The sequence below is a fragment of the Brachionichthys hirsutus genome, unplaced genomic scaffold (genome assembly GCF_040956055.1).
Source record: "Brachionichthys hirsutus isolate HB-005 unplaced genomic scaffold, CSIRO-AGI_Bhir_v1 contig_200, whole genome shotgun sequence".
Lineage (NCBI taxonomy): Eukaryota > Metazoa > Chordata > Actinopteri > Lophiiformes > Brachionichthyidae > Brachionichthys > Brachionichthys hirsutus.
The window spans coordinates 220166-232493 of record NW_027180317.1 but is presented as its reverse complement, the minus strand read 5'-3'; the positions used below and the strand labels follow the sequence as shown (position 1 = coordinate 232493).

At 40.8% G+C, this 12328-nt stretch overlaps 1 protein-coding gene across 1 annotated transcript in view; it reads right to left on the bottom strand.

The window, feature by feature from the left end:
• The window catches only part of LOC137912590 (A-kinase anchor protein 13-like), a 46576-nt gene that overhangs the window by 33892 nt on the left and 356 nt on the right, over window positions 1-12328 (bottom strand). Inside the window, exons 2-3 of the mRNA XM_068756727.1 lie at window positions 11162-11247; window positions 1650-1704 (exon numbers count right to left, since the gene is read on the bottom strand). Coding sequence (XP_068612828.1) covers window positions 1650-1704; window positions 11162-11233 — 127 coding nt within the window. The 5' untranslated portion in view covers window positions 11234-11247. The remainder of the gene's footprint in view (window positions 1-1649; window positions 1705-11161; window positions 11248-12328) is intronic.

Here is a 12328-nt window from a genome sequence, read left to right as displayed (position 1 = left end):
CATATCCTCCTCTGCTGCACTGCTCTGGGGAGTCCCACACTGGGTCCATCCTCAGACCACTCATGTTTCCACTGTACATGCTTCCTCCCGGTCATCTGCTAAATTGTTTTCGTGATGTGTCATACAACATGCTAAGACGTGTTTTTCTACATCAACCAGTAGCTTGAATGCTGTCCACCCTCTGACTGGTTAGCTGCCTTTAAAGACTGCATGACTCTTACATCAAAAACTGTACCAGAGAACTTTGTTTCTTCTGATCAGCTCTCACTTTAGCAACATGTTTATGTCCCTCTTTTTCTTAAAGACTGAAGGACTTGGATTAGAATAGTGAAAGAGAAAGCGGTTTTTCCACAAAAGAGGAAATCCCACCCTTACTCAATCCTACAATTTATTGCAGTTTCACTACATAACTGTTTCATTATTATTCTCTTTCCCATTGTTCATTCTGTATTTCCTCACCAAATCAAAATCCTTCTCTTTCTTTCTCAGACTGTTGATTCATCTCTTTTCCAGCAAAGATAAAGCACAGCCTGTTTTCTGCCTCGTTATGTTGATCTGTTTTCAGACTGGTTTACTAATAATAATACTTCTGATATATATACATACAAACACACACATACAGACAGATACTTATTTTATAAACATCTATGCATTTTCCATATGGAGAATTCTCTTGCAGTCATTCTTCACATACTGACAGAACTACATCTACAATAGTCACAGTCCACAGTTCGGTGCAATGACACGTTAACCAGTGCCGTTTGTAGCCACACTAGCAGTGTGGCACTAGAAATAGGAAGACGCCAAACTCAGACAGCCTGTGAAACATTAGCATTTCCACTGCGAGGATATTATGCTTCACCTTTAACCCAAAGTACCACTTTAAAAAGCTGCTGGGTTTGGATTCTTGCTACCAGAACAAATTGGTTATTAAATTAAGAGATACACTGAGATGAGTAATATGACCACCATGAGCAACTCCCACAGCTGCTGAGCTAAATGCCAGATCCCATTCTGCTGATACCATGAGACACGGAGGCTCATTTTAATTTGGAAGTTGCAGGGTCACATGCAAAAATAAGGTCAAGTGAAATAGCCTGAACAATAAGGGCCTTATGTAGCACGCAGTGAGATCGATCCCTGTGTGTATGCCGTTAGAAAATAAAGCCGCATCACCACACATCTAAACTATGCAGCTCTATTAATGGTCAAAAACTTGACACGCAACTTTCGACTTTTCACCCACGTACTTTACACTTACTAAATTTGCTGTTTTTCATTCCTCCAACTATCCTCCTGCATTTTATCAAGCCCAGTGGATGTTCTAAAGTTTTGACTTTTTGAGCCCTAACTATCAGTCCCTGAGGATCTCTTACAGGGCATTATGTCAGTGATACTTGAATCAGATTGAGTCTCCTGACCAAATATCAACATGCTATCACAAGCAAATATTGTATTCAACAACCAGAGCCAAAATATGCTGCAGTGTCTTTATTGCCAATTATGACCCGCTTTTGGGCATAAAGAAAAAACAAACTTTTTACAAGTATGGCTAACAGCACCATATATTAATACACTTATTAAAGTTATTGGAAATCGTTTCCCTCTCTGAGTAGAAGTGTTAGAGAATGAAAAGCAGTAACGCTTACCTGAGTGTTGAGTGCTGTGCGGCTGATGGAACGACGCCTCTCTGTCTCGGTGGATCTGCAGTGGAACAGGAAGACACTGAATCAGCCTCAGCGACATGTGATCATCACCCACAGAGAAATAATGATGCAGACCAGTTTGTCAGTTAGGAAGTGTGGCTCGACACACAGGATGGGAGGCAACGATAAGACTCTATTCCACATCAGCAGACTTAAGACCATTTGTTGGATTTAGTGGCTATGCTCCAGCCATCTCCTAGAAAAGGTATTGGGTAAGATCTAGCCTTAGTCCGCTCTCACAGACACTCAGACACACACAGCCTGTCGAAGATCTGCGGTTGCCAACACTGCGCTTCCTCTCTGGACTGAATGTCTACACAACAGCTGTGTGTGGATGTGTGTGCCAGTTAGAAAGCTGGATTTAGCTTAAAACTCCACAGGGACCCCGCTCTTCAAATGCTGATACAAAAGCTTTGACGGTTTGACTGAAGCACCACAGATCTGACTGACGCCTCTGAATGTAAGGCTACAGAGACTTAGAGACACCGACATAAACTCAAACAATGACATGTTAATGCTGATGATGAGCTTTGATTGAAACGCGTCTCTCAACCAAGCAAAATGAATCGATCTATGAATCTACGAGGCCAACATCACAAAAGCTGAGCTGAGATAAGACGGCAGTGGATCGAGAAGCACAGCGGACCACAGCTGCAGCCCATTTATTAGCACTGACAACTGTACAAACTGTTAAACATAGGTAAACAACCTGTCATTTCCGAGCATCTCAGAAAAGTTATTTAATTAAGTCTTATTCTTTAAACGATCAGTTGATTTATTTGAAGAATCCTGCAGGAATGGCAGAGTTTAACTTTCCAACCAAATAAAATATTTTACACCTTCATCCAAAGCCAGTCCCTCGAGGAGCACACAGCACTGAACTGTTGTCAGAACCATGCCCAGTTGCCTCATTTCTCATTCACTCAAATAAATTTACAGATGCATAAATTCTTTTTTAATATAATGACGTTTTCAAATATATTGGATTCATTACACAGAAATAAAAAATATTTTAAGCCTGTTCATTTTAATTTTGATAGCTATGGATTACGTCTAACAAAAATATTTCATCTGATATCTGAAAATATTGAAATACTGTACTTTATTAAATCAGTCAAAAAAAGATTTATAACACTAAATTCAGAGACTTCACACAGCTTGGATCCTGGGCATCCACTGTTCATCCAGACTCTGGGACATTACCTCAAATACAAAATGTACTTTCATGTATAAAAGTGGACATTGGTCCACTGAGCAGTCGTACATTTCTTCCTTTCACTAGCCCCGGTAAGACTCTTCTGATGTTGGTAGGTTTTAGGAGTGACTTGTGTGTACTGAAACAGATCCACAGTATTTATCTTGCATAAATAGTGACTTAAATGAAATATTCCAATATTTTAAGATATATGCTTTTCAAACATTTAATTCGACAATAATGAAATCACTGGATGGGCTTAAAATTGGTTTGCATCGACCATATATACATGTATATATGAATTTAAATTTAATTAATCATTGATTGCTCTTGTATCATCAAGATGATGCAAATATGACCAAATGCTTCTCAAATAACTTGGTATTAATTCACAATAAAACATAAGTGTAAAAGTGACTAAATCTGTTGCCATTAGCTTAGCAGAAAAATTGTAATACAAATGTTAAATCTAGCCTGGCCCCATCTGATTTCGGGCTCCCCTAAAGGTCACTAATTAACAATAAATAATCAATAGATTAATTAACACAACAACCAAAGTGCAACAACACAAATCTATGGTTTGGTGAGAGTGAAAGATAATAATCACTTCAGATATTTGTCTTTTTTTCATAAATTGCATTAATTGGTTAACTACAAATAAATGTACACACTTCTTTGTCTTTCTACTCTTTGAATCATAAATACTTACTAACTTTTCTTAAAAATAAAATTCTGTTTTGATTCTATTTATGTACTCAAAAGCACAAGACAAAACAAACCAGTGAGGTTGACCCTCCCAGAATGCTGTGGGGTGAGGGTGCTGGGCTCAGCTTCTCAACAACTACGGTAAGCCTCAACTGCCCCACAGCACGCGACCAACAAGGCTGCCGAGACCCTCAAACACTGAGCTCAATTGTCCAGACCTGGGAGTGTGTGTGTGTGTGTGTGTGTGTGAGAGAAAGTAACTGCTGTGACCATCCACTTTTACATTCCTACAAACGGACAGGCACTATACCAACTGGCACTATGTACATGCACCTCCATCAAACACGTGTTCATGCATGCACACACACACATTACAAACACTTGGGCTCCTTTTCTCACTCATCAACTCTTACATGCACGCTACAAAAAAAAAGATCTCACACACACACATACCGACACATGCACAGACAGCACACACAGGCCTTTCTCTTTTCTCACAGCTGTGTTCGGATATCAAATGGAGCTCGCTGAGAGAGAACAAACACGCTGACGAGGAAAGATTAGCTGCTCACAGAGGGCGCCTGAACACACAGACACACACACACACATCCATATAGACACACAGAAATACACACACAACTGCTCAGAAGTCGATTGCCGGTGTTGCAGGCTAGATGGCGTGACCTTACAACAGAAAACAGCAGAACTTCAAACAAAAATCAAAGGTTTGAAGCACAGATTAAGGCCGAATTAAAGGAAACAGCAGCTTCAAGTGTTTGAGGTTTACACACACAGGCACAAGAACCGCCGGTTGTTTAAAGGATGAGTGAGCTTACATTATCAAGTGTGCCACAGTTTGCAAAAGCGCACATTGTGAATCCATACATGAATTGACTTGTGAAGGTAAATATACTGCAGCGCGCGCTATAGGTAGATGTGCATGGTCATTGTGCCACAAAGTTAAGTTGATACAACTTAAAGAATAAACCGTGTCAGGAAACCAAAGGGATAAATCATCAGACTGACCAAACTCATAATTAGACTTGGCATTATGCAAGATGTGCATAATTTATGCAAGAAAATTATGCAAGATGTGCATAATTTTCACGACAGTGGCTCATATTCAAAAAGATGCTCAATCCTCAAAAGTCAAATCGCCAATCAAGGGTGCTTCACAAACGACTCGTTGGACCCAATGCTAAACAAACCACCACTTGGAAAATAAAAAGCTCCATCAAGGACGGGTATAAACCAGACAAGGCATCAGTGCAAAGAAACACAGCAAAGTTTGGTGGAATCAAAGCAAAAAATGCCGAAAACATTCTCAGAAAATAATATTCAAGCCGAATTTTCATTCATTTTAAAGTCGAGTAGAATCATATTCTTGAATCAAGTAAATAGTGGAAGATCAGTATGTGAGAACATTCGTTTTCCCCATTAAAAAAACAAAAGGGATACAGTTACAGCCAGTTAGCAGGCACCCAATTAACCAGTTTGCCAGCTATACAGCCAGCCAACGACTGTTCCAGCCAGTTAGCCAAGGACCGAAGAACAGATCCTCCAGCGAAAGCTGGCAGCCCAGAATCAGAACAGCCCAGTGCATATTTGTAGCGTCGGGGGAATCTACGCAGTACCCAGTAAAAACACATCTGGTTTAAAAATAAAAAGGCGGGCTGGTGTGTGTGTGTGTGTGTGTGTGCCGAGGCAGGCAGGACTTGGACTGCTGCCTGTTTTCTAAACAGGCATGCAGCCAGAGAGGTTCCACAGCACTGGAGGATGCCATGGTTGGCAGGATGATTGTTTCCAGCCAGGTATGTACAATGTTGTACACACGGTTTGATCCCCGGGGATACACGGCAGCTTCCCAAGGAGAGGTCGCAGCAAACCAGAGGGCAAGGTCGGTTTCTGTTGCACCTCCGGGGGTGGGCTGATTTCACCTCGCCAGACACACAGGACAAAAGCAAGCACAGCACTTGTCAGACAATGATCCAAGTGATACAGGGGGTAGGCTTTTTGATTCTATTTTATATTTGGAAACACACACATACATACACACACACACACACACACACACTGTCTGTGCCGATTCTGTTGGTGGTATAAAAACGGCAAATACTAATAGTATACAGATACAAGCATCTGCTGCCTTTGAATTATTCCAATCAGGTGTTTGGAGCATTCTGCCACTTTGACGACTCTCTTCCCCTTTCCTGATCTGGAACGACTTCTTCAAGCTAGCAAGAAACTATCATCATCAGCCACTGCTGGAAAAAACCAAAAGTGCAATTTCAGAGAGGAAGAGGGTCCGGACAAGTCTGTGATGTAAAACCAGTGCAGCACCAAAAGCTGTCTAAATAAATATATATAATATAGAAGCTACTGCCTCATCTTGCAGTGTGGACAGAATAGAATGAAATGTCAGAAACACGTGATTTTCTTCCCTCTCACTCCTTTCCCTGTATTTACCTGAGTAAATGATGGGTTTATTTGACCAAACCAGAGTGAGAGACTGTTCGAACCGTGGAAAACAAGCCAAAGTGTTTCTGATGACCTTGTTCCCGTTAAGTTTCAGTGATTATAAAATATGTGAGTTAGTTAAAATAAATAATGGCAATTCAGCTTTTTGTACTATGGATTTTATTTCATTTGCTAATAGTATAGCTGTTTTTAATTTAATTTCCATATTGTTGTCGGACATCTGAGACTGTAAATCTCAGCTTGTGGGTTGATGCTGCCCACGTTGTTCCAGCTTTGATCTTTTTAGGACTATCCACACACGTATGGTGGGAATAACTTCAGCTGGACCTGGGAATGCACGAAAATATCCAACGGCAAGACAAATTTGGTGTTTCCTTACTGTTACAATAATTAAAAAGATTTACACAGGCTTCTTTGGAACCAAGGGTTCCTGCACTGCACTGCACCAGCCATTGTAAAGCCTTATTTGCGACTAGTGTACTTGGTAAGGGGAGATATGATGTGTTCTATGGCTTAGGGCCAGGAGACATGATGGGATGTTGTAATGAAGTCATTTGGACAATCTCCTGTTTCCATCTGAGGCCAGAGGAACGTGTTGGTTTGGCACCTGCTTTCCCCCCCCCCCCCCCCCCCACACACACACACACAAACACTCATATCTCTCTCACTTTCTTTCACACATATACAAGATAATCCCTTATATTTCAACCCTCAGGTAAAAATAGAAGCTGATATCAGGAGCCGGTGGAGAGACTGACAATTGAATAGACTGAAGACAGGTGACATAGATATGCCACTTTCCTTCCCTTCTTGTTGGTAACAACCAGCATGATGGTAACCACGACACGCTGTAAGGGGCATCCAAAAATCTGATGTGGAGTTTTGGATTCCCACGCTGACAGCATTACCGTGTTAGAAGTGACCAAGTTACATTTTTACTGTGTCAGTAATGTCAGATTCATTCATATCATATTCAAATAACTAAACAAATTGAGTTAACAAATTATTTGCATTTCCACACAAAACCGTTGGACCAACCACACACGTCACAAAATGTGACTTATAAAGTGGAGAATGATCATTTGATGAATCAAGAGGGCCACAGCAGGGCAAAGAAAAATAATCAGGAACTAAGAAAGGAACAAATGAAAGCAGCCAGAAACTTCATCTAATGTTTTGAGCTGTGGATTTACAGACATTCCAGAGGAGGCATCTGTTGATCTAAACTAAAGTATCAAAAACCTTGGTGGAAGCAGGTTCTTGAAAGTGTGTTGATTTTAAAAAAAAGAAACAGGAATATGCTGCTGTCCTACAACCAAATAAAAAATATATTCTCCAGAAAGATTTAATGCAGCACAAAGCATAAATGGTTAGAGAAGTGAGAGGTTAGAGAGAAGAGATAAGAACATCTGCTCTGCAAATTTTTGTCAGCACCCACAAGCCTGACCAAATAATCCCTCAACGACCTTAAACTCCCTCATCGCATTTCATACACAGCTATTTAACAGAGACGGACTGAATGTGGGCATCTGTGTTAGCGTCACACGCAGAATGCCCATGCAGCGTCCATCCAAAAACCGCACTCCACCCCAAAATAATCAGCACTCTGTGTCTGGAGGACCACGAACAACAACCGTGCAATCATCTCCCAGGGTGCAACACAGCAAAACACACGCTCCCTGCAGACAACTAATGCTCTGGCCGTGCACGCTGAAGCACTTCATGACAGTTATGATTGTGTTTCACGCAAGAAAGTACTTTTCCTGGGGAACTTAGGAAAAAGTGTGACCAGGCCTTTAAACCCTGGAGATCTGAAGCTGCTGAATCTCGGCACAAACTCTGCTCAACATACGTAGCTTGATGTGTGTTTAAACTCCGTTATTACTTTAATAGTACTTTTTTAAATTCCTAGATTTACTGCATTTTCTCCCTTTTCAAAAAAAAAACTGTTTTACCGCATCCGTTTAAATTAGTGCACGACTGCAGCACAATACACATTACAATCCCAAGCAACTCTGTTAATGTGTGCCGATAGGGTTCCTACCTTTATCAACACCACGTCTACGGCTCTCTCTCCCTTGGCACAGAGGCTGTACCGCCGTTTATGTCGCTCATACATTTTCCCTTAAGTATCCAGAGCAGATTCACCGAACAAAGCGTTAAAGTACAACAAAAACACAACTGAGTAGAGCTGAAGATGTCTGCTAAGCTTCACATCTGGCCACAGAAGCAGCTTTCTACCAGACTCCAACTCCCTCCCTCCTTCTCCTCTTTCCTCCCTCCTTCTCTTCTTCCCTCCCTCCCTTTTCTTTCCTCTGTCGCCTCCAAACTTCTCCCATGACTGTGCCTGAGTCACGCCTTTGATCTCCCTCTGTGTGCATTTTCCTTCTCTCTCTCTCTCGCTCTCTCAAAAAGGCTGGGAATGTGTCTCTCTTTCCCATTCTATAAGTCAACCAGTCAAACACAACATTGTTGGGATTGTGATATGGAATTGGGAATTCTTCTGTTGATGTTATTGAATGGTCAGTGTCCGCCGTCGACGCTGAACACCCCCTGCTGGATGAGAATCACGGCCAACTGTGAGGCGCCTTCTGGGAGCGATTGAACCTCTCAGAGATGACAGTCTGGCCTGTGGCCACATCGAAAGAAGAATCAGGCAAGCTGTTACGCCAGAGCTTGTACATCATCACGTACAAGTTCCGCCACAGGGGGCAGAGCTGTGATTGGTTAGCAACTCTCTGGTCCTGCTTTTATTTCAGATGTGTTGCCTCATGTGATTCATCACATCCTAACCTCCCCAATATGGTTACAAATTATTATTATTTTAAAGATCTTGTATGCATAATTTGTACTTCTAACTACAAATGACTTTTTCATTTGTTATCTTTAACTGTTTTAAAATATGTGGTCCCCAAGGAAGGCTTTTTTCCCCATGCATGCCCTGATCAAATCAAATGAACAACAGCCTCACGTGGTTTTAAGCAATTGTTTGTTGTTTGACATTGTTTATATGTTGATGCTGAGACAATATGTCTTATTACGTCTTGACTCGGCGAGACGACTTAATTTCCCTTTACCTTAGCATCAATTAATCGCTGTCGCCTGTAGCTGGTGCAAAATATCACCGCACGTCTTCTCACATTCATGAAGAAGTGTGAACATTTCACTTCTGTTCTGGCCTCTGCCTGACTCTTTTAGAACTGTTTTTGTTTTTAAATCTCTGCATGACCTGTTACTTCAATATTTAACAGTTCTCCTTTACGGTATATCCTTGAACCTGCAATCAGCCAATCAGCTGCTAAAGAACATCTTAAAAACCAAAAGTGACAAAGCTTTTGGGACAGCTGCCCCCCCCCCCCCCTGCTGCTGTTATATTTTACATTTATTTTAACCTGTACAGCACTTTGGTAAACATTGACTGGTTAAATGTGCTTTACAAATAAAGTCTGAGTTAAGTTGAGATATAGGTGCAATAAAAAGCAGCAATTTCATAGCAGGTGCATAACGGACCCTACATGACTGATTCGTGGTGAGTGAATTGAAGATAGAAAAAGCCTCAATTATAAGTAAATTGGAAAATCCAGATTTGTTTCTCAAAATGTGATGGGATCTAAATTATAACAAGACCCATCTTCAGATTTTCAAGATCCATTTGGCAGTTTCCCTGTAATCCTGCTGACAAACAGACAGGCAAAAACAACCTCCTTGGTGGAGGTAAGTTCGTTGACATGCTCAGATTGCTCTCAGATAGATTACATTTTGGTGATGATACACCAAAAAGAGATTATGGATCACTTCAAAATTTCCGGTAACATTGCAGTCAATGGAGCTTCAAATTTTGCTCCTCAATATCTTGGTTGATTATTGACCGATGTTTATGGAATTGGAAACATTCATGTAGGGTGGGGGACCTCCATCTCACCACCAAATTTCATCCGGATTGGACACAGATTGCAGATACTGTCGTAATCTGGATTTTCCGCATTTACTTATAATGCAGGCTTTTAAAAAAACCAAAAAATTATATCTTGTATAATATGCATTCAATTCACTCAAGCTGCTCGGTGGAGATTTGTACACTCTGTGCTTTTCGTGTTAATACCTTTGACCGTTTGGTAACCTCACTGATCGGTCATCAATTTAACCCTCCTGTTATCCTTGGGATCAGCAACACTCTGACCACCTAAACCACCACCAGCACTCACACTGATAAAAGACAGTAGATTATAATTACTGTTGAAATAACAATTACCTACTATAACCATTAATGTTCTTGTAAACGTATTTCATATTATGTGCAACAAATGTCATTTTTCAAACAGTGTAAATAGAAATCAAGAACATTCGGAGGATACATTAATTTCTTCACCTCATCTCTTTCAGGAATGGAGTGTGCCCAACACAAGCACGACTCACAATTGTCTGTCCATCACAGAAATTTCAAAAGCACAAAATAGGCCTTTTTTCCTCTGACTGGGAGGAAAACCCCTAAAGATGGCATTTGGAGCTACATCGCCCTCTGCTGGCGACCCTAGAGTCTCACAGTCTACGTTTCTAATCTTGGAGTGAAACATCTGGCACTCAGAGCAAGCCACTGACTTCAACCACAACCCAGGAATAAACAGATCCACTCCGGTCCAGGCTCCTAAGGAATCTGTCAGTCAGCAACATTTCAGATTCTACCCAAGATTGCATCCATGTGCTCAGTTCAAACAGTAAATCCACTGCATAACACGATTCCCACAGCATGAAGTAGAGAGTTCCTGTCTGACATCTCAATAAATGAACAGGAAATGCCTAAGGCAGCATCTTATTTCTTGTTGAATATCTTTACTAAAAAAAAATAAAACTTGTTTGAGAATGACAAAATTCTATAGGAACAAATTTTGTGTCATGCAACAATTCTTACAAACGATAAAAAAGTAACTGATTACTATATATTCATAAAGAACTCAGTACTCAGTTGCTTCACAACTTTATTTGAAAGGTTATTCAGGGTCATCTGAAAGTTTGGCAAATGATACCTCATGTTCATTTAATTTAGAACAAACCAGGGCTTGATAGAGAGACAGCTTACCATGGAGACATCTGCTTCCTCTGCTGGGCCATGTTCCTTCCTCTCGGCACCAACGCTACTTTCCTCAGACATGACGACTTCCACCTCTGGAGCAATGTAGACGACACAGAATGGTGTCAATAGGAAATACTCTTAATAGAGGAATAAATAGCTGGCATTTTAAGTGAAAAACATTTGTCAACCATCGCTGCAGGATGTATCACTCTTTGATTGGAAAAACAGAAGCCAAATCATCCCATTGATGATAAAATTATCTTGGCTGCATGACAGACGTCTCTCTTGGGTTGGTTATGTAACACAATACTACTTAATGGATGCTAAAAAATGTAAAAAAGAACCTCGCCTGCCTTTGTGTTTTTTAAACATCCTCTAGAATCGAGACTGACTAGGCCCCCTCTTTATTCCAGACCCATGAAACAACAGAAATTTTGATTGTGCATGATGTGAAGTGCTGCTCAGCTGTAAATATATCCCCTGGTTCGTAATGACACCCCACGCTCTGCGCGACGCACAGCACCAGCCTCGCCCTTAACCTCTCTTTTTTGGACTTCAGTCTAGAGCAATTATTCCTGATGAGTAAAAACTACCAACAGAGGAGTGCCAGAATTTTACTTGCCGCTCCATGCCGACAACAACAAGTTTGTGGGTGTTTGCATTAGAGAAGCCTTCGGGGTGTGCATCCGGGACTGTACATGCATGCATGAGCCCGAGTCTAAAAGAACAAGTATATAATAATGATAAGAAGTGTTGTCAGTCTACATATAGAATAAAGTATTAAAGATAAAATGTATCTATCACAAATCAGCTCAGTATCTCCATTAATGCATCATTTATGTCAAAGTGCAAGATGGCATCGCATCATAAACTGATGTCAGTTAATGTTACATGTTAGATAATTACATGCCAGAAATTAAAGACAACCGAGTACAATAAGATACAACTAACAGGCAGCAGGAGCTGCAGCTTAGGAAACACTGTACATGGAAATGGAGTAAAATAACCGGAAAAACACATTTACAAAAGCCACAACGCAACGGAAGCGTCTACAGAGGACTTCATTCAGTTTCATTTATTGTTTTAACAAAAATAGCTGGCATGAAAGTGTTAGCCTCGGTCAGCCATCATTAAAAAAAAAAAAACATGGCTAGCCGACTAACATAAAACAAT